This window comes from Aquarana catesbeiana, linkage group LG03 (assembly GCF_042186555.1).
Source record: "Aquarana catesbeiana isolate 2022-GZ linkage group LG03, ASM4218655v1, whole genome shotgun sequence".
NCBI classification, from domain to species: domain Eukaryota; kingdom Metazoa; phylum Chordata; class Amphibia; order Anura; family Ranidae; genus Aquarana; species Aquarana catesbeiana.
In genome coordinates, this window is record NC_133326.1 from 13,019,429 (window position 1) to 13,042,624 (window position 23,196).

The 23,196-nt window shown below is 44.3% G+C and overlaps 1 protein-coding gene across 1 annotated transcript in view; it reads right to left on the reverse strand.

The window, feature by feature from the left end:
• IQCH (IQ motif containing H) overlaps positions 1–23,196 on the reverse strand; it is a 219,174-nt gene that overhangs the window by 81,555 nt on the left and 114,423 nt on the right. Inside the window, exon 13 of the mRNA XM_073618288.1 lies at positions 1,734–2,006. Coding sequence (XP_073474389.1) covers positions 1,734–2,006 — 273 coding nt within the window. The remainder of the gene's footprint in view (positions 1–1,733; positions 2,007–23,196) is intronic.

Consider the following 23,196-nt stretch of genomic DNA (forward strand, 5'->3'; position numbering starts at 1 on the left):
CTACAAGCCCCAGCAAAACGGGCTGCCACCAGACCTCCAAACACAGCATGAGGAGACTGCACAGCCTTCCACTCATTCCTTGGCTGCCATACACTCTTCCCCACTCTCCTCCTACCTGAGTCTGGGCTGCATGTCACGCTGCATGGTGAAGCAGTGGGCGGGATTTCCCGATGTCTGACGACACGTCCAGGCTCCCAGACCCCGGCGCAGCACAGAGCACACAAGACTACAGATCACTCCGCCACTGGTCAGACATCTCAGTGGCTGTGGACGGCGGATGCGCCACCAACACCGCGTGTGTGCACACGGGATGCTCCATCTAAGCGAGAGGAGGCTGTGGGAATCGGGGCTCGGGAGGACGGGTCGGGGGGGGGAATTTTTGTGCAGGGGGGGCGGCTGTTTTGCCGACCCCCCCCCGCAGAGTGCTGCCCTAGGCCTGGGCCTTGTCGGCCTAGGCCAAGACACAGCACTGGGAAGCCCCCCTCTTTGCTTAAATCTCCCCAATGAGACAAAGATAACAAAAAAAAGGGGGTTTATAACCCTTTCTTACTCAATCCAAAATGTAAAAGAATTTGCCTTTAGTTCTATATTAAGTGAAAACTAATGTTTGAACTTTCAACTAAAAAAAATGTAATCTCAAATCTAAACAAATCTGAGAAGTATTGTCATTGATCTAAGAACACAGTGGGTAGCTTGGGTGCATGTACATGCAAAGAAGGACTGGCAGAAGGGTAACGGTGGAAATGCCCCCTTCTTCAGGACACTGTTCCTTTTTCAAATGAAGAAAGGACCTCCTTCAGTACTGGCCATGGCATGATAATATAAAGTCCCATAGCAAAAGAAAGAAAAAAAATTAAAGTATTCAGAGTATTTTCTCCCAGAGAAAAAAATAGTGACTATCCTCCAAGGGGATAAAGCTGCTAAACTATGAAATGACTATATTTTGATTGGCTCTAGGTCAAAAGTATCCAGCTCTCTGCTCGAAGTGTGTTTAGCACACGCTGAGGGATACTGCACTAGAGAATGGGGCCCTGACAATTCCCCAACCTCTTATAAATGCAACAGTGGTGGAACTACCAGTGTCGCAAAGGTCGCACTTGCGACCAGGCACTGGCGTTCCGCCACCATGGGGGGGGGGGGGCAAGGTGGCAGGAAGGGGGCCCGATGCAGAATATGTGAAGGGGTCCCACGATGAGAGTAAAGGGCCCTGGGATCAGTGGTAAGAGCCCCAGGCTCGAAGGGAAGGGCCCAGAGGAAAGGATGGAAAAGGCCCCTGGAAGGATGGAAAGGGCCCCAGGACCGATGGAAAGGGCTCTGGGACTAGTTGGAAGAGACCTGGGACCAATGGCAAGGGCCGAAGGACCAGTGGCAAGGGCCCCAGGAGACTAATGGAAAGGGTCCTGAGACCGGAGCAGTCAGGGGGTCCCTTCATGTTTTTTTGCACGGGTGCCCTGAAAGTTCTAGTTATGGCTCTGGAACACACACACATGTACATACTGTATGAAAGAAGGTACATGGGAGAAACCTGAACCTCTGACTTTGGTTTCCTTCTTTAACACTGTTCAAGCCACTGAAGACACAAGAAAAAGACACAAGGTAAAACTTGTGCTAATTATGCAGCTCAACACATTCAATGTTCTTACCCGTAATAGACTTGAACATTATAGAAAGCAGATGGAATTGACCATAAGTAAATTTATTTGTATCAGCAAATGGCTGTCAAGGCCTCTGACCTGTTCCTCAGTATAAATATCATGTTGTCCAGGAGGAATGGGGATGTCAGCACTTGCGAAGATGCGTTTGCTTCCAGATTTGGTGCTATAAAGATGTGCCACCTCAGGTTCAGTGCCCAGGATAGGGACACCAAGATTGTCAGCCACAGCCAAGTCATCAACATGGGGGACTCGTCCAACAATGTAAGCCTCCCGACCTCGGATCAAGTTTCGTATACGGTGCAAGGCCTTCGGGCTGTACTTGAGTAGCGTGGAAAGGCACATGTGGTGATTCTGTGATGAGACATTAATAAGTCCAGGATTATTGATGACCACAACAACCTCTTTTCCTATATTTAAACAAATATTTTATACATACCCAAAATAATGTTTCTCTAAAGCTCAATGGTCCCTGGAAAAGTATGATAACACAAAACGTATACGTACTGTACTTCCCACCTGTTCTTATGTTGGTAGGGCAGACTCATTTTTTATTTATTTTTTATAGCTTACCAAAAAAAAAGGGGCAAAGCCATATGGGATTGGTATTTGTTCGAATATGGTCAGATGGTATTGTAAGCCTTGGGTGTAAGACTTTGCAAATTTTACTGTATATTTACAAATATAGAGAGCTGGGGCCTATGTTGTTGAGCTTTTGTTCGCCTCAGAAGGCCTCCCTCCCAAAAGGAAAAAGTGCATACATGGAAGGAGCACCAGACCAAAAAAAAAAGTCCAAATTCATTTTTTGGTATTGTGATAAAAGACAGCCAACACATTCGGGGGCAAATTAACTCTCCCTTTATAAAGGCTTTGGTTAAAAATTAGAACCTTGAATGGACTCAAAATAAGTGTTTTCTGTAAGGGAAACGAATTGCTGGATTGAAAGATTTACTGGCCAGCAGTATCTGCATGAGCAATCAAGAACTTCTTATCTTATCTTGATTGCTCATGCAAATACTCCTGACCAGTAATTCTTCCAGACAGGAAAGCCTTTCCACACAGGAAAGCCTTATTTTGAGTCCATGCAAGGTTCTCATTTTTAACTAAAGCCCTGATATAGGGAGAGTTCCTTTGACCCCCAAAACGTGTTGACTGTCTATTAGCACAATACCAATAAATTAATTTGGACTTTTCTTTTGGTCTGGTGCTCTTTCCATACATGCATGTTTTTTTTCTGGTAACCTGGTGGGGTACCCACTGGAGGGTGGCCTTGTCTGTTGTGAGCAGCCTAACCTAAGCCAATGGGCTCTTCAAATGTTTTTGCCCTCTCACTACTTTGTATAAACTCATATCAAAGTCCCAGAGCCTCTTGGGTGCCTTTTCATTGCACTCCCTTCTCATAGTGGTCAATGGAAATGTAAAAGCAGGTTGATGCATCTTAGGAGATTAAATGAAAAAGAAAAAAAACCTTGCTTGGAATCCATGCACCTGGTGCCCCGCATGTAGATTAGGGGGCAGGACGCATGGATAGGGGGGCGCAATTACTTTCAGAGCATAATTTCTAACCAACAAAGGTCGTTACAATTTGGCCCCTTCATGTGCTTTCTTATTAATCTCCAAACACCATCTCACACAGAGCCAATTCCCTTATTGTTTCTTGTTACTGTAATATTTTTATATTGTATTGCCTGCACTACTCTCCTTCACTTTATTACTATATACAGTACAGTGCCACAGGAGATGACGGTGATATAAAAATAAATAATGAGATTATTGTCACCTGATCTGTCAAAGTTCACCATTTCTATAGGTTCCAGAAGACCTCCAATGACCATTGTTGAGATTGTATGTGTTAGACTTTTTGGCCAATTGCAAATGGTGGAAAAGTGGCACTTGGGATGTCTTCATGATATTTTCCTATCCTTCTTCATAGCCATAAACACGTATGCATGAACAGCCCATAGATAGGTTTATGGTAATATGTTTCAGAAGGAAGATCATTCTACCATCAGGTTCTATCTAGACATCCAACCATGGGTAGCTTTACATGTGAAAAAAAACTTAAACTCAGGCCAAAGTACCCACTAAGCTGATGAAGACAAGTAGGGCAGCATGGAGTAAATTGGATCTTTACTGGGTTTATTGTTTTTTGTTTTTTGCCTTCCTTTGGATCAGCTTTATGTATAGGATTGTGTCTATGAGAGTTTTGTATTTGTTTTTTTTTCTATTAGTTGAACTGTTGAACTAGATGGACGTGTCTTTTGTTTATCCTTACTGTGTAATTATGAAACTATGTTTTGGGCTCTTCTAGATCTTACATTTTGTGTGTTTGATTGCTTCCCCCTGCATTCTGGAAACTTTCAGAACATAGAGGGCTGGGAGAAATGGGCAGCTTAAATATTTATTGTGCTGTAGCTAATCCCTGGGGAGGTGTGCTCAATGGGTGGCTAGGGGGAACATAAATAGTCTGGGGTCTGGAGCAGCCTTGTTCTTGTCCTGCTGGAGAAGCTCCCAGCCTAAGGGGCTGCTGCCCCTTTGAGGCAGTTTTGCTGGAGTCTGCCAATGTTAATCGAGGTCCCAGCTATAAAGCAGAGCTGGGAGGCCTATTCCTAATTACGTTTAGAACTCATGATATATTAATGTGATGGTCAGTTGGAAGAATGCTCCTTACACTTGTGGTCATTGGGAAGAATTACCCCCTTACAGATAGCTAAACAGATCAATGGTGTCAGTGGGAAATTATCTGAGAGGCAGAAATTGCTCATTGCTTAAGGAACCCCTAGCAACCTCTGGAGGAACCCTAGGCTTGCATAAACCCTGATTGAGAAACCCTGCCCTAGAATGTTTAATTGAGCCAGATTGAATGGACTGTTGCTTGTGTGATTGTTGCCTCTGCACTGTTTGGGGAAGAACCAGTTAAAATTAGCAGCTCCTACGGGGGTAGCGCTATATAAATATACAGTATACTGTATATAAAACTGGAGAATGGGATTCTGAAAGATCCCAAGGTGTCAAAATGAGTTCATACATACAAAAGTATTCTTTATGGTTAGTTTATGCACAATATAATTACTGTACACATTTTTTCTAACTTAACTAATTAACCAATCAATGTGTGGGAATAGGACTATTAAAACATCTAAATACCTGAAGGATCGGTGGATCACGTTACAAGAGTAGGTATTGGATTAGTTCATAATCATAAGTAAGGTAACTGTACAATGTGAAGCACTTGGTTTTGTCCATATTGGGTTTTTTTCTATCCAAAACGTAGAATATTTTATAATCAGTTAGGATTGAGTTTGGGTGACTTCCCTGATTCATCAACAAGTCTCTCTTATTTTTCTGAATTCCTTTATTTGCATTAGAAAAACTTTAGGGCCCTTCAGACCTTTGTGGTTACTGCACACATGCTAATGTGCATTCATGAAGGCAGCCTATTCATTTGGAGTGAGCTACCAAAGCACTTCAAAAGGGAAAAAATTATACAACTATACCATCATATACCATGCATAATTGCAATGCACAGATCTGAAGAGAGAGTCTTTATGACTTGACGATGCTGATTGTTTTGGTTAAAATAGAGGGAAACTCACGGCTGAGTTTAAACATCACCCCTTGACCCGTAATTGAGGTCTATTTGATAAATCGCACCGTGACCTGGACCTTTGCCTGGCGGACAGGACAGAGCACCATTTGTGGTGGACTAAACAAAAGTTATATGCCAATGCGATGGGTTCGTTATTGGCTAATTAGCTTAAGTCCTTTGAATCTCAGAAACTAGCTTTGTCACTTAAAACGAGGTTTCAGGTCCGAACATATAATCCAATTAGATCATAGATTCATTTCGTTTTCCGCTAACAAAGCTTTATTCGTCGGGGGTTACTGCCTCTAATGCTGATGTTCGAGCCATCCTACAGATTTCGGCTCTACCTTCTCTATGACAGTCCCACAGCACTAAGCTGGGGGCCGATATTACAGAAGATGAAGTGCGTCTTGCAATTAAAACACTTAAAGTGTATAAGCACCCTGGGTCGGTTGGATTTACAGCCTTATTCTATAAGAAATTACCGGATAAAGTGGCCCCTCATCTTACAACTATGTTTAATAGTCTGAAGAAAGATGAACATTCCTTCGCGGACATGTTATGGGTCTCAATAGTGATGCTTCTGAAACCTGAGAAGGATACACAGTCATGGGCAAATTTTTGCCCCATCTCCCTCATTAACATTGATGTGAAACTCCTAAGGTGCTTGCTGGTTGCTTATATCAGATTTTGCATCACTTTGTTTTAAAAGAACAAACAGGTTTTTTCACTCTTCGGCAGACCACTGATAATATACACCGTACGCTCCTTCTTACCCATCTAGCTCACCGTCTAGCTATACCCCTCATGTTAGTGTCCTTGGACAATTCGGAAAGGCATATGGTACTTTATCATAGGTATATCTGAAAGAAGTCCTCCGCTATAGGGGCCTGGGTGATCCCTTCCTACGGTGAGTTGATAAGTTGTATTCCAAACCGACGGCCTTGGTCAAATACAGTATCTCACAAAAGTGAGTAGACCCTTCACATTTTTAAAAATATTTTATTCTATCTTTTCATGTGACAACACTGAAGAAATGACACTTTGCTACAATGTAAAGTAGTGAGTGTACAGCTTGTATACCTGTGTAAATTTGCTGTCCCCTCAAAATAACTCAACACACAGCCATTAATGTCTAAACCGCTGGCAACAAAAGTCAGTACACCCCTAAGTTAAAATGTCCAAATTGGGCCCAATTAACAATTTTCCCACCCTGGTGTCATGTGACTCGTTAGTGTTACAAGGTCTCAGGTGTGAATGGGGAGCAGATGTGTTAATTTTGATGTCATCGCTCTCATTCTCTCATATTGGGCACTGGAAGTTCAACATGCCACCTCATGGAAAAGAACTCTCTGAGGATCTAAAAAAAAGAACTGTTGCTCTACATAAAGATGGCCTAGGCTATAAGAAGATTGCCAAGACCCTAAACTGAGCTGCAGCACGGTGACCAAGACCATACAGTGGTTTAACAGGACAGGTTCCACTCAGAATAGGCCTCACCATGGTTGACCAAAGAAGTTGAGTGCACATACTCAGCGTCATATCCAGAGGTTGTCTTTGGGAAACAGACGTATGAGTGCTGCCAGCATTGCTGCAGAGGTTGTAGGGGTGGGGGTCAGCCTGTCAGTGCTCAGATCATACGCCGCACACTGCATCAAACTGGTCTGCATTGCTGTCGTCCCAGAAGGAAGCCTCTTCTAAAAATGATGCACAAGAAAGTCCGCAAAGAGTTTGCTGAAGACAAGCAGACTAAGGACATGGATTACTGGAACCATGTCCTGGGGTCTGATGAGACCAAGATAAACTTATTTGCTTCAGATAGTGTCAAGCGTGTGTGGTGGCAACCAGGTGAGGAGTACAAAGACAAGTGTGTCTTGTCTACAGTCAAGCATGGTGGTGGGAGTGTCATGGTCTGGGGCTGCATGAGTGCTGGTGGCACTGGGGAGCTACAGTTCAATAAGGGAACCATGAATTCCAACATGTACTGTGACATACTGAAGCAGAGCATGATCCCATCCCTTTGGAGACTGGGCCGCAGGGCAGTATTCCAACATGATAACGATCCCAAACACACCTTCAAGACGACCACTGCCTTACTAAAGAAGCTGAGGGTAAAGGTGATGGACTGACCAAGCATGTCTCCAGACGTAAACCCTATTGAGCATCTGTGGGGCATCCTCAAACGGAAGGTGGAGGAGCGCAAGGTCTCTAACATCCACCAGCTCCGTGATGTCATCATGGAGGAGTGGAAGAGGACTCCGGTGGCAGCTTGTGAAGATCTGGTGAACTCCATGCCCAAGAGGGTTAAGGCAGTGCTGGAAAATAATGGTGGCCACACAAAATATTGACACTTTGGGCCCAATTTGGACATTTTCACTTAGGGGGGTAATCGCTTTTGTTGCCAGCGGTGTAGACATTAATGGCTGTGTGTTGAGTTATTTTGAGGGGACAGCAAATTTACACAGGTATACAAGCTGTACACTCACTACTTTACATTGTAGCGAAGTGTCATTTCTTCAGTGTTGTCACATGAAAAGATAGAATAAAATACTTACAAAAATGTGAGGGGTGTACTCACTTTTGTGAGATACTGTATATTGGTTACGAATCCTCTAAATTTCCCATTTCACGTGGTATGCATCAAGGCTGCCCTTGATGTGTGGGGGGGGGGGGTGGAATTGGCTGGAGTGTATCATAAACTGGAGCTGTTCGCTGATGACGCCTTACTGTATGTCACATCTTAATGTATGTCACAGTTAATCAGACTAAATCACGTGCACTAAATGTTTCATTGTCGGACTCAGTTCAATGCTCTTTGGCAACAAACTTCTCATGTCATTGGTCGCCCTCTATTCTCTATTTGGGAATCAATTTAACATCGACCTACTGTTCCTTATAATTGACTAATTACCCCTTCCTTATCAGATCACTTACCCGTTTACTGGAATCGTCGGACAAATCTATGATCTCTTGGATGGGCCACATCTACGCAATCAAGGTGACCCTTCTCCCAAAACTCCTGTACGCTTTTCGAGTCCTACCAGTTTCAATTCCCCCACATATATTGCATTCTTTGCAACGTCAAATTCTTAAATTTGTCTGAGGATCGACCAGGCCAAGATTAAATCAGGCAGTGTTATACAAACCCGAAGCGTGCAGGTGGTTTGGGAGTTCCAAACCTGATGCACTATTATAAAGCAGTGCAAATTGCACCCTTGATTTAGCTATATGCTGGAGAGTCGGCTCCTCTTTGGACATACATTGATCTATGGCTTTTATATCACTTTTATGGCTGCCCACTCAATTTCGTCCTAAACCTTTAAACCCTATTTCTTCTCATTCACGCACAATATGGTACTCGGTTAAACATTTCGCAGGGATATTTTCACCTCACCTTCTGGGTTCTGGAGGTCTTCAAGTGCCCATGTTTCCCTCCAGGTTTAAATGACCCCTATAGCTTTCATTGGTGGTGCTCCAAAGGCTTGACAACGGTCCATTCTTTTATCACAACCAGAGCTGTATACACCTTTCAGCAGCTTCAGGTGACTTTTAAAACTCCTGACCGAGAGAGATACCGCTATTTAAATTCGCCACTTCTTAGACTCCCTGGGTAGATATTATACTTCTCGACCTTCGACTGCATTTGAAACCAGATGCCATACTCATCCAACTTCTCAGGGCCTTGTTTTGTTACTTTATTTTGGGAACCTCTAACGCTTTAGCCCCCTCTTACTGTGCAGAATGGGAAGCAGAGTTTGGTGCCCTCCGATCCCCAAGAAGTGTGAAGCCCTTTTTCGTTAATTCCGTAACGTCATAGCACTAGAGAATTGATTCAAAGTTATGTCTAGATGGTATTACACCCCAGTGAGAATCGCAAAATACTTTCCTACGTACCCAACATTGTGTTTCAGGGGTTGTTCAGATCAGGCCGATATGAAGCACATATGGTGGACATACCCCAAAGTTAAAAGGCTGTGGATTCGGGTGTATGCTTTGGTCAATACGCTCTTTCACTCTATTATACGTAAGGACCCGTGGAAAGTTCTACTTCATAAGCCTATCTTGGAGTTAACTAAACAAGATTGTATGTTGGCAACACACATTGCGAAGGCGTTGAAAAGAAAAAACTCTCCTCTCTTTTGAGGAGGTGAAGCGACGAGTGCATAGTACGTTGACAAACGAGAAGCTTAAGGCAACACTTGTGGACACTAAGGACACAACCCTTGTTGGACCAGTTTCCCGCCTTCCAGCTTTTTAGGCCTATAGGAAATTTTGCAGAGCCTACCGGTGAGGGCCTTGGATTCCCTGGGGAAGGTCTTACTTTCTTCTTTTTGACTCCTCTATCCTTGGTTTCCTTCTCTTACTCTCCTTCTTGTTCCTATCTTTTTTCAGTTCTTTTTTTTTCTCTTTTTTTCTACTTATTCCCGGTTACCAGATGCCAGTGCGCTGAGTGTTAATTGCTCTCTAGCCACACTTTGGACTTTGGGGTAAATTTTTCCCTTTTTTTTTATGGCATAGTTTTCTGGCCCTTCGGTGGGGGTACCGCCCTCTTGTACATCAGGAGACTTATGGGATAGTCCCTCCCCCCATTTTTAAAAAAATTTCCTTTATTTTTTGGTCCTTGAGAGGGCTCTCTGACTTTATTTTTATATACGAACATTGGTCAATCTCAGGTAATGCATGTTTTTTTTACATGATGATTTCTGAAATACTGTTTGCTTACATGGTTCGTTATTACCCTAATAGACTGTTGGAATTATGATGAACAAATATCTCATAAATCTCAGATGGAGATGGTTGCAAAGGCCTCAAAACAGAGGTGAAACTCAGGGCAGTCACATGAGAATTTTTCAAAGTAGAACATTCTGTGTTCCTATCACTTGGTTAGAGATCTGTAAATAGGATGTCTGATGAACTTAATATGTAAAAAAGTATATTTTATGATCTCTAAACAGGATTCATTTGAGAAGCTTTGAAGTAACCATAAAGCTGGGGAAACCCAGCAAACTCCATTGTTTTCCCAGGTGAGACAGGCCATTATCAAAGTCTTACAAGAAAACTGTGGGGGATGTTTACCCAGCTGGACACTTCTAAGAATTGTAAATTAGACAAGAGTTAATAGATATCGGGTTTGTCTCCTTAAAATTCTAAACCATGTAGGAATTCAAATACATCACCTATCATCTATGGACATTCCATAATGAATATTATAATATGCCTAATATGCCTAAAAGGAATGATTACATTTTAGCTATAAGTTTAGGGCAATCGTTTATTGAAAATCGTACCATCTATGCATATACAGTTGTGCTCATAAGTTTACATACCCTGGCGGAATTTATTATTTCTTGGCCATTTTTCAGAGAATATGAATGATAACACAAAAACATTTCTTTCACTCATGGTTAGTGTTTGGCTGAAGCCATTTATTATCAATCAACTGTGTTTACTCTTTTTAAATAATAATGACAATAGAAATTACCCAAATGACCCTGATCAAAAGTTTACATACCCCAGTTCTTAATACCATGTATTGCACCCTTTAACATCAATGACAGCTTGAAGTCTTTTGTGGTATTTGTGGATGAGGCTCTTTATCTTCTCAGATGGTAAAGCTGCCCATTCCTCTTGGAAAAAAGCCTCCAGTTCCTGTAAATTCTTGGGCTGTCTTGCATGAACTGCACAGTTGAGATCTCCCCAGAGTGGCTCAATGATATTGAGGTCAGGAGACTGAGATGGCCACTCCAGAACCTTCACTTTATTCTGCTGTAGCCAATAGCAGGTGGACTTGGCCTTGTGTTTTGGATCATTGTCCAAGTACGTCTCATGCGCAGCTTCCTGGCTGATGAATGCAAATGTTCCTCCAGTATTTTTTTCATAACATACTGCATTCATCTTGCCATCAATTTTGACCAAATGTCCTGTGCCTTTGTAGCTCACAGATCCCCAAAACATCAGCGATCCACCTCCGTATTTCACAGTAGAAATGGTATACTCTTTATTATAGGCCTTGTTGACTCCTCTACAAATGTAGCGTTTATGGTTGTGGCCAAAAAGCTCAATTTTGGTCTCATCACTCCAAATGACTTTGTGCCAGAAGGTTTGAGGCTTGTCTCTGTGCTGTTCGGCATATTGTAAGTGGGATACGTTGTGGCATTTGCGTAGTAATGGCTTTCTTCTGGCGACTTGACCATGCAGCCCATCTTTCTTCAAGTGCCTCCTTATTGTGCATCTTTTCAGAGAGTCCTGTATTTCACCTGAAGTTATTTGTGTGTTTTTCTTTGCGTACTGAACAATTTTCCTGGCAGTTGTGGCTGAAATTTTAGTTGGTCTACCTGACCGTGGTTTGGTTTCAACAGAACCCCTCATTTTACACTTCTTGATTACAGTTTGAACACTGCTGATTCTCAATTCCTTGGATATCTATTTATATCCCTTTCCTGTTTTATACAGTTCAACTACCTTTTCCTGCAGATCCTTTGACAATTCTTTTGCTTTCCCCACTCAGAATCCAGAAACGTCAGTGCAGCACTTGATGAAAGATGCAAGGGTCTGTCAGGAGTCTAGAAACTCATTCACCTTTTATATACACACACTAATTACAAGCAAACAGATCACAGGTGAGGATTGTTACCTTAAGGCTGGGTTCACACTAGTGCGACAAACGCTCCGACATTGGGAGCTCATGTCGCATGACGTGTGAAAATCAATGTTTCCCTATGGGAGCCATTCCAACTGGTCTGACACAAGTCGGTCCGACTTTAACCACTAGCTGCCCACCCACTGTCATATGACGGTGGGACGAGACAGCTATCATTCTGGGCGGATGTCATATGACGTGATCGCCTTCCCGAGCTACTAGGGGGCGCGCGCGTACGCTGCGTCACTGGGGACCCGATGCCCATGCCCAGCGGCCGCGATGTCCGGCAACCGAGCAGCACCGTGGATCTCTGTGTGTATACACAGAGATCCACGTCCTGTCAGAGAGGAGAGGAGACCGATGTGTGTCCCTTGTACATAGGGACACCGATCGGTCACCTCCCCCAGTCAGTCCCCTCCCCCCACAGTTAGAATCACCTCCCTAGGACACACATTAACCCCTCGATCACCCCCTAGTGTTAACCCCTTCCCTGCCAGTCACATTTACACAGTAATCAATGCATTTTTATAGCACGGATCGCTGTATAAATGTAAATGGTCCCAAAAATGTGTCAAAAGTGTGCGATATGTCCGCCTCAATATCGCAGTCACAATAAAAATCGCAGATCGCCGCCATGACTAGTAAAAATATAAATAAATAAAAATGCTATAAATCTATCCCCTATTTTGTAGACGCTATAACTTTTGCGCAAACCAATCAATATACGCTTATTGCGATTTTTTTTTACCAAAAATATGTAAAAGAATACATATCGGCCTAAACTGAGGAAAAATTTGGTTAAAAAAAAAAAATTGGATATTTATTATAGCAAAAAGTAAAAAATATTGTGTTTTTTCAAACTTGTCCCTCTTCTTTTGTTTATAGCGCAATAAATAAAAACCATAAAGGTGATCAAATACCACCAAAAGAAAGCTCTATTTGTTGGAAAAAAATGATAATTTTAAATTTAATTTCATTAGGGTGCAGTGTAGCATGACCGTGCAATTGTCATTCAAAGTGCGACAGCGCTGAAAGCTGAAAAATGGCTTGGGCAGGAAGGGGGTGAAAGTGCCCTGTATTGAGGTGGTTAAAAATGCTCCCGTCGGATCGCCGTCTCGCATGATCCGACTTTGGCATGCGGCTTGTGCTCAGATGATCTTGAGGGGGAACTCCGCGCCAAATTTTAAATAAAAAAACGGCATGGGTTCCCCCTCCAAGAGCATACCAGGCCCTTGGGTCTGGTATGGATTTTAAGGGGAACCCCCTACGCCGAAAAAACGGCGTGGGGGTCCCCCCCAAATCCATACCAGTTCCTTATCTGAGCACGCAGCCCGGACGGTCAGGAAAGGGGGTGGGGACGAGCGAGCGCCCCCCCCCCCTCCTGAACCGTACCAGGCCGCATACCCTCAACATGGGGGGTGGGTGCTTTGGGGCAGGGGGGCGCCCTGCGCCCCCCCCACCCCAAAGCACCTTGTCCCCATGTTGATGAGGACAAGGGCCTCTTCCCGACAACCCTGGCCATTGGTTGTCGGGGTCTGCGGGCAGGGGGCTTATTGGAATCCGGGAGCCCCCTTTAATAAGGGGGCCCCCAAATCCCGGCCCCCCCACCCTATGTGAATGAGTATGGGGTATCCGGTATCTTTTGCCGGGCTCCTCCGCTATCTTCTGCTCGCTCTTTTGCTAGCGGTGGCCCAGTCTTCTTCCCTCTTCCCGATGTTGACACGACACTCTCTCCCACTGTAATGCCGTGTGCGCAGTCCGCAACAACTTATTTAGGGATGGGGCGTGGTCACTGGGTGATGTCACCCGGTGACCCCGCCCCTTATTATGTCACAGTCCCATCATGCCCGGCAGAGCGGGAGAGAGCGTCGTGTCAACATCGGAAGAAGAGAAGAGGGAAGAAGACGGCGGAGAAGACCAGGCCACCAAAAGAGCGGGCAAAAAAGCAGAAGATACCGGAGAGCGGGAGAAGAGGCCGGAGAGTGCAGGGAAAATGGAAGAGGCCGTGGAGTAGAAGGAAGAGACCCCGAAGTCAGAAGAAGACCCCTATAGCTGCCTAATAAATTATTTTAAAAACCTGTCTAGTGTGTTTTTTTATTGACACTTTTTTTCCTAGGTGAATGGGTAGGAGTACGATGTACCCCATACTCATTCACATAGGGTGGGGGGGCCCCCTTAATAAAGGGGGCTCCCGGATTCCGATAAGCCCCCTGCCCGCAGACCCCGACAACCAACGGCCAGGGTTGTCGGGAAAAGGCCCTTGTCCTCATCAACATGGGGAAAAGGTGCTTTGGGGTGGGGGGGGGGGCGCAGGGCACCCGCCTGCCCCAAAGCACCCACCCCCCCCATGGTGAGGGCATGCGGCCTGGTACGGTTCAGGAGGGGGGGGCGCTCGCTCGTCCCCATCCCCTTTCCTGACCGGCCGGGCTGCGTGTTCGGATAAGGGTCTGGTATGGATTTGGGGGGGTGCCCCATAAAACCCATACCAGACCGAAGGGCCTGGTATGCTCTTGGAGGGGGAACCCATGCCGTTTTTTTATTTAAAATTTGGCGTGGAGTTCGCTCGGCAGAAAGGGGTTAAATATACAGATTATTGTATTTAGAGATATATATTATAACTATATACACATAGAGCTTCCTGCTTTTACCTAGATGTGTAGTTAATCATAATATATATAAATGTATATATATGTAAACATTTTTTCCTAAACAGTATTATTTGCTGCCTTCGGAATGCTAAAATAATTTAAACAGGGTTACCAGACCTCCTGAACCTTATAGATATATATTAAAAATATCAGATGGCCACACCTGTACCATGAGAAAAGGGACATTCCTACAACAGATACACATTATGAAAATTTAATATATTACTTAGAAAATATGTCAGAACAAATATTTCTGCCCTTAGACATGCCTGGTGGTTGAAGAGATATTGGCTGAATCTACAATAAGATACTCAATAGATCTTCCAACCAATTGAAAAGAGGTTACACCTCCTGGGCTAGGCTTATTATACATTTTATGAGCCTATTGTCCAAAATGGTATTTAGGATCAGGATAGATGCAGTTTTCCAGGAATTTATTAACAATGTCCTCCAAGGTTTGTTGCAGTTATGTGTGGTGGTTTATCTCTATGATATCCTCATATTTTCCAAGTCCCTGGAGAGCCACCACACAGATGTCTGTCGTGTGCTTCAGACACTAAGAGAGAACAATCTCTATTGTAAACTGGAGAAGTGCGAGTTTCAGGAACAGGTTAAATTCCTGGGTTATGTAATTTCCACTGCTGGTTTTTCGATGGACCCAGAGAAACTTACCGCAGTTCTACAGTGGCCCCGACCCGTGGGTTTATGTCCTCTGCAGCATTTCCTGGGCTTTGCCAAATATTATCAGAAGTTTATTAGTAACTTCTCGTCTCTGGTCAAGCCCCTGACTGATATGACCAGAAAGGACGGTAACCCACAGAGTTGGTCTCTGGAGTCCATTAAGGCCTTTGAGAGTCCCAAGGCTGCCTTTGTTTTGGCTCCTGTGTTGGCACATCCTGATCCTACGTTACCTTTTATCCTTGAGGTTGATGCTTCTGAGACTGGGGTTGGCACCCTTCTGTCTCAACGTCCTACCTCTGACAGCGCTATGCATCCTTGGCTACTTTTCCAAGAAATTGTCACCTGAGGAGCAATTACGAGATTGGTGACAGAGAGCTGTTGGCAATCAATTTAGCCCTGAAAGAATGGAGACATCTCCTTGAAAGTACCACTGTGTCGGTTCTCATTCTTACTGACCATAAGAATCTCACATTCTTGTCTGAGGCTAAACGCCTCTCTCCCAGAAGGGCGCGATGGGCTCTTTTCTTGTCAAGTTTCAATTACATTATCTCATTCTTACCCGGTACTAAGAATGTAAGGGCTGACGCCTTGTCACAACAGGTTTCCTCCACTTCCAAGTTGGAGTCGGTTCCGGTTCCTGTGATTCCTCCTGATCATATTCTGGCTACGGTTCGCACCAATCTCACTTCTCCTTTGGGTGACAAAGTTCTTGCTGCTCAGGTCCATGCTCCTCCTGAGAAATCTTGTGACCGCTGCTTTGTCCCAGAGAGTCTCCATACTGCCATGCTCCAGACTTACCATTCTCCCAAGGCAGCTGGCCACCCTGGGAAGAATCAACTCTTTTGGGCCATTTCCTAACAATTCTGGTGGCCTAGTCTACGTGCTGATGTAACTGCCTTCGTAGCTGCCTGTTCCGTGTGTGCTCAGAGTAAGACTCCACGACACCTTCCAGAGGGCCTCCTACAACCCATACCCGATGAAGAGAGGCCCTGGACCCACCTGTCTATGGATTTCATTGTGGAGTTACCCAACTCCCAGGGCAACACAGTTATCCTTATGGTGGTTGACCGGTTCTCAAAGATGTGTCATTGTATTCCACTTAAGAAGTTGCCCACTTCTAAGGAACTGGCTTCCGTTTTTGCTCGGGAGATCTTTCGCTTACATGGGCTACCCAAGGTGATTGTCTCGGATAAGGGAAGTCAGTTTGTGTCCCAGTTCTGGCGAGCCCTTTGTGCACAGTTGGGAATTCAGCTTGCTTTCTCCTCTGCGTATCACCCGCAGTCTAATGGGGCCGCAGAACGAGCCAATTAGTCCTTGGAGCAATTCCTACGTTGCTATATTTCTGACCATCATAACAACCGGTCAGACCTATTACCATGGGCAGAGTTTGCTCACAACAGTGCCTTGAATTCTGCTTCCTGATTGTCCCCGTTTATGGCGAATTATGGTTTCCAACCTTCCATGTTGCCTGACTCGTTTGTTCCGCAGAGTATTCCTGTGTTAGAGGAGCATCTCCGTGGTCTTCATTCCACTTGGGCACAAGTCCAGGAGGCTTTGCGACATGCTAATGATAGGTACAGACTCCATTCTGATCGTGCGTCTGCTTGCGCCTTCCTATCAGGTTGGGGACAGGGTCTGGTTGTCATCTCGCAACCTTAGTTGACTTCTGAAGGCAATTGGTTCCACTAGATTTTAGTTAGGGGTATCAGAGTAAAGGGGGCTGAATACAAATGCACCCCACACTTTTCAGATATTTATTTGTAAAAAATGTTGAAAACCATTTATCATTTTTGTGTTGCTCTATCACATAAAATCCCAATGAAATACAAAAATTTGGAAAATATCAAGAGGTATGAATACTTTTTCAAGGCACTATAAGTATTTTAAATGGCAGGCTGCACTTAGAGAGTTGGGGAATTAATTAAAGGACCAGTTTACTTAAAGTATAACTAAAGGCAAAACTTTTTTTTTTAGTTTTGGATAAAGTGGAGATGGATTAGAACACTTACCAGTTTTTATTGTTGTCTGTGTCCCAATTAGGGAGATTCATTCTCTGTATTTGTCCTGTTTATCGTTATCATTGAAAGTGAAAGTAAAAGAAAATCCCAAATTTTGGGTTGCCCCCAGAAAAGTAATAGAGGGGAAATCTTCCAATGGGGACACTGGTTCTGGTGACCAGAGGGGTCCCCAAAGAATTCCCTTAATTTGGAAACACTTTCTGTTGGGCTATGGGACAGGAAGTTAAGGGAAATCTCCCCAATGTGACACAGATGGCAAAAAAAAAAAAAAAAATCTGACAGGGGTTATAACCCTCCCTTACTCTATCCAAAATGAAAAAAAAAAAATTATTTGCCAGGAGTTCTACTTTAACCCCTTTGCGCTGGCCTTTAAGAGGTTTCAGATGCCGGGAGGCAGGGCAGGGTTTTTTTTTAATTTTTTATATATATCTTTATTGATTTTCCAATATACCAAATATAAAACATAAAATATTACTAACATTTTTACAATTACTTATTCCCCCCCACACCCTCTCCTTATCCCTTCCCCCTCTCCTTAATTCTATACCTTTTCCCTCTTTCTCCTCTCTGTCTCCTCCTCCACCTACTCATCTTCCATATTCCCCATATTTCGGCATATTTCCTTGTATTTTTAAACTCTATCCAACTTTTCCAAATGTTAGTCAATTTTTCGATCTCATCTTCCCCACCACATCGTAAGTGTTGCATTCTATATGTATTTTCCACTCTTTTCACTACTTCCAGACCGCCCACCGCACATATACTGCATATACTGCCCGGCTGCACGAAACAACGTTGCGTTGTTCATGTTTCCTGGTCTGGGGCGTGCGCGACACCGGTGACCCTTTCCCGCTATGATTGGACAAACCGGGAGCCAATCAGCGGGTCCGGCGGCCGCAATGGTCTCCACCCACGATCGTTTGGGGGAATGAAAGAACGGCGGTCTGCCTATGTAAACAAGGCAGACTGTCGTTCCGTCACAGGGGAAGAGAGAGATCTGTGATTCCAACTCATCAGGAACACGGATCTATTTCTTTGTCTAGTGTCAGCATCCCCCACACAGTTAGTAATCACTCCCAGGGAACACATTTAATCCTTTGATTGCCCCTGATGTTAACCCCTCCCTTGCCAGTGTCATTTATACGGTGACAGTGCATTTTTTTTTAGCGCTGATCACAGTATTGGTGTCACTGGTCCCCACAAAGCGTCACTTAGTGTCCAATTTGTCCACCGCAATTCCACAGTCCCGCTAAAAATCGCTGATTGGCGCTATTACTAGGATGAGGTACTCTTACCGGATAAGGTGGACCCAAATGTCAGCGACATAGGGTCAAGAAGGCTTAGATGATCGAATCTGTGGCTCCCTTTGATGGAGATGGAAGTCCAGGGTCTCCACGGATGTCATCAAACGACCTCACGCTATCTGCTCCCCACATTGCTTTTATTATTGTGATCACTTTTTATACATTATTGGTTTTAATAAACCTATATATTTTTGACCTGCACTATCTGAGCCCCCCCTTCTCTTCTTTTATACATATTCATTTTGAGGAGAGTTGATGTGGTGCGTTTCCTTGGATACATTGTACCTCCAGTCCTGCAGAGTCTTATGAGGTCGTTTGATGACATCTGTGGAGACCCTGGACTTCCATCTCCATCAAAGGGAGCCACAGATTCGATCATCTAAGCCTTCTTGACCCTATGTCGCTGACATTTGGGTCCACCTTATCCGGTAAGAGTACCTCATCTCTTTCATCTTTTGGATTCACCACTGTTCCAGTCCTATAAGGTCGTTCGCACGATGGAAGATTGACACTTCATTGCCACGCTTTTCCTTTGGACTTTGTTGGTTTTATTCACTTCATTTTGGACTTTTCACCTGGGGATTGACTGCCCCAATTTTAAGTTCATTTTTCATGTTTTTGAGGTTTATTTGTTCCCCTTTTTTTTCTTTGCACTGTAACTCAGCGCACATATTATGTTAGCGCTACATTTTTTTACACTTTTCGTTTGAATAATTTTGTCACATTTTTTTTGTAGCAGCTGTCACATTTAGTTGATATTTGCGCAGCATTATTCCATCTCCCTGTCGCTATTACTAGTAAAAAAAAAATAAAAATAAATAAAGTCTCAAAATCTATCCCATAGTTTGTAGACGTGATAGCTTTTGCGCAAACCAATTAATATACGCTAACTGGGATTTTTTTTTTAACCAAAAAATATGTAGCAGAATAAATATTGGCCAAAATTGATGAAGAAATTTGTTTTTTTATATATTTTTTATTGGATATGTTTTATAGCAGGAAGTAAAAAAATATATATTTTGTTTAAAAATTGTTTCTCTTTTTTTTGTTTATAGCAAAAAAAAAAAAACCGCAGAGGTGATCAAATACCACCAAAAGAAAGCTCTATTTGTGGGAAAAAAAAAAAAGGACATCAATTTTGTTTGGGTACAGCGTCGCACGACTGCGCAATTGTCAGTAAAAGTGACGCAGTGCCTTATTGCAAAAAAAATGGCCTGGTCATTAAGGGGGTAAATCCTTCTGGGGCTGAAGTGGTTAACCCAATCCCTCGTTGTAGGTCCCTCTGGTTCTTGCCAATATCGTGGTATCAACCTTTTTTCGCTGCATCCATCAAGTGTGGTATTACTGTATTTTTATATTGTTTTGTTGGAATTTTTATACCATGAAATAAACAAACCCACGGGTCATCAGGCAGGACGGTGTTTATGATCATGTGACTGCCGTGATTGGCGGTCACATGATCGGAAAGCTCCCGATCGAAAGTAGCGATTGAGAGCTTGTCCCGGGAGCACGTAGGGCGCGCGCTTTTGGCACAGCTGAGAGTAATTTATTTTTAACGAGTTCACCAAATGATAGACTTACACTGGGAGGCAGAAGTAGAACAGAACTTTTGTATAGTACTGCAAAGCAGGAAGAAGTACTCAAACATGTAATGAAGAAATATGGCTGCTGATGTTGCTTATATTATTTAAGGCCTGGTTGACACCTATGCATTTTTTTAGTGCGTTTTCAGTTTTGCAGAAACACACTACAGTCCATTTAACATGGTTTCCTATGGATGTAGTTCACATCTGTGCATTTTATGGAAAGTGCCAGAGATTTTAACCACTTTTACCCCCCTTTCCTGACCAGAGCACTTTTTACAATTTGGCACTGCGTCGCTTTAACTGGTAATTGCGCGGTCGTGCAGCACTCTACCCAAACAAAATGTGCGTCCTTTTTTCCCACAAATAGAGCTTTCTTTTGGTGGTATTTGATCATCTCTGCGGTTTTTATTTTTTGCGATATAAACAAAACAAGAGCGACAATTTTGAAAAAAAAAAATTTTTTTTTTTACTTTTTGCTATAATAAATATCCCCAAAAATGTTTTTAAAAAACAAATTTCTTCATCAGTTTAGGCCAATATATATTCTTCTGCATATTTTTGGTAAAAAAAAAAAAAAAAAAAATCACAATAAACGTATATTGGTTGGTTTGCGCAAAAGTTATAGCGTCTACAAACTATGGGAAAGATTTATGGCATTTTTATTTTTTATTTCTTTACTAGTAATGGCGGTGATCTGGGATTTTTATCGGTATTGCGACATTGTGGTGGACAGATCGGAACCTTTGACACATTTTTGGGACCATTGACATTTATACAGCTATCAGTGCTATAAAAATGCACTGATTACTGTGTAAATGACACTGGTAAGGAAGGGGTTAACATTAGGGGGGCGATCAAGGGGTTAAATGTGTGTTCCCTCAGTGTCTTCTAACTGTATGGGGATAGGACTAAATAGGAGAGGAGACATTTCGCTGTTCCTACTTACTAGGAACAAAAGACATGTCTCCTCTCCTCTGACAGCACAGGGATTTGTGTGTTTACACACACAAATCCCCTTGCTGGCGGCCCCTGGACGCAATCGTGCGTGGTCGGCAGCGATCGCCGGCCACGCGCATCGGGTCCCCCGCCATGCAGCAGGCACGTGCGCGGCCCACCAGCAGCTCTTAAAGGAACCCCGTACAGGGTTTTGCGCAGGGGAGCCATTCTGCCCCGTTAAAAGACGTGAGCCGGCCCGGAACCGGTTAATTTCTGGGTTTTGGTTCCATAGATTTCAATGGATTAAAAATGTGTATTGAAAAACACGAAATGCACCTGGAATATGCAAACTGCAACCTGCATAGGTGTGAATTAGGGCTTATACATAGGTGTGCGCACGGGGTGTGCAGGATGTGCACACCCTAATCACGTGGCGCGACACCCATTTTCCTTGCAGCCTGGGGACATACAGGGTCTGTTTAGGTCCCTGATAATTCACCAAAGTTCTCCAACTCCTAAAAAATTGTAAAAAAAATAAAAATAAAAATTATATTATAGAATAAAAAAAACTACAGACACCGTCCACTGCTTTACTGACACCATCGTCTGCCCTACTGGCAAAGTCCACCACTCCATTGACTGGCACCATCCACTGTTCTACTGACACTGTCCACTGTTCTACTGACACCAACCTCTGCTCTACTGAAAACTCCACCGCTCTACTGACACCATCCACTGTCCTACTGACACCATCCTCTGTCCTACTGACACATCTACTGTCCTACTGACACCATCCACTGCTCTACTGACACCATCCACTGCTCTACTGACACCATCCTCTGCCCTACTGACACCGTCCTCAGCCCTACTGACACCGTCCTCAGCCCTACTGACACCGTCCTCTGCCCTACCGACACCGTCCTCTGGTCTACTGACACCATCCACTGCTCTACTGGCACCATCCACGGCTCTACTGACACCGTCTTCTGCTCTACTGACACCATCCACTGTCCTATTGACACCATCCACTGCTTTACTCACACCGTCCACTGCCCTACTGACACCATCCACTGCTCTACTGACACCATCCACTGCCCTACTGACACCATCCACTGTCCTATTGACACCATCCACTGCTCTACTGACACCGTCCACTGCCCTACTGACACCATCCACTGCTCTACTGACACCGTCCACTGCCCTACTGACACCGTCCACTGCTCTACTGACACCATCCACTGCTCTACTGACACCGTCCACTGCCCTACTGACACCATCCACTGCTCTACTGACACCATCCACTGCTCTACTGACACCATCCACTGCCCTACTGACACCATCCACTGCTCTACTGACTCCGTCCTCTGCCCTACTGACACCATCCACTGCTCTACTGACACCATCCACTGCTCTACTGACACCATCCACTGCCCTACTTACACCATCCGCTGTCCTACTTACACCATCCACTGCTCTACTGGCACCATCCACGGCTCTACTGACACCGTCCACTGCTCTACTGACACCATCCACTGCTCTACTGACACCAATCTCTGCTCTACTGACACCATCCACTGCTCTACTGACACCGTCCACTGCTCTACTGACACCGTCCACTGCTCTACTGACACCATCCACTGCCCTACTGACACCATCCACTGCTCTACTGACACCATCCACTGCTCTACTGACACCATCCACTGCCCTACTGACACCATCCACTGCTCTACTGACTCCGTCCTCTGCCCTACTGACACCATCCACTGCTCTACTGACACCATCCACTGCTCTACTGACACCATCCACTGCCCTACTTACACCATCCGCTGCCCTACTTACACCATCCACTGCTCTACTGGCACCATCCACGGCTCTACTGACACCGTCCACTGCTCTACTGACACCAATCTCTGCTCTACTGACACCATCCACTGCTCTACTGACACCGTCCTCTGCTCTACTGACAGCGCCCACTGCTCTACTGACACCGTCCTCTGCTCTACTGACACCGTCCTCTGCTCTACTGACACCGTCCACTGCTCTACTGACACCGTCCTCTGCTCTACTGACAGCGCCCACTGCTCTACTGACACAAATCTCTGCTCTGACACCGCCCACTGCTCTACAGTGCCTTGAAAAAGTATT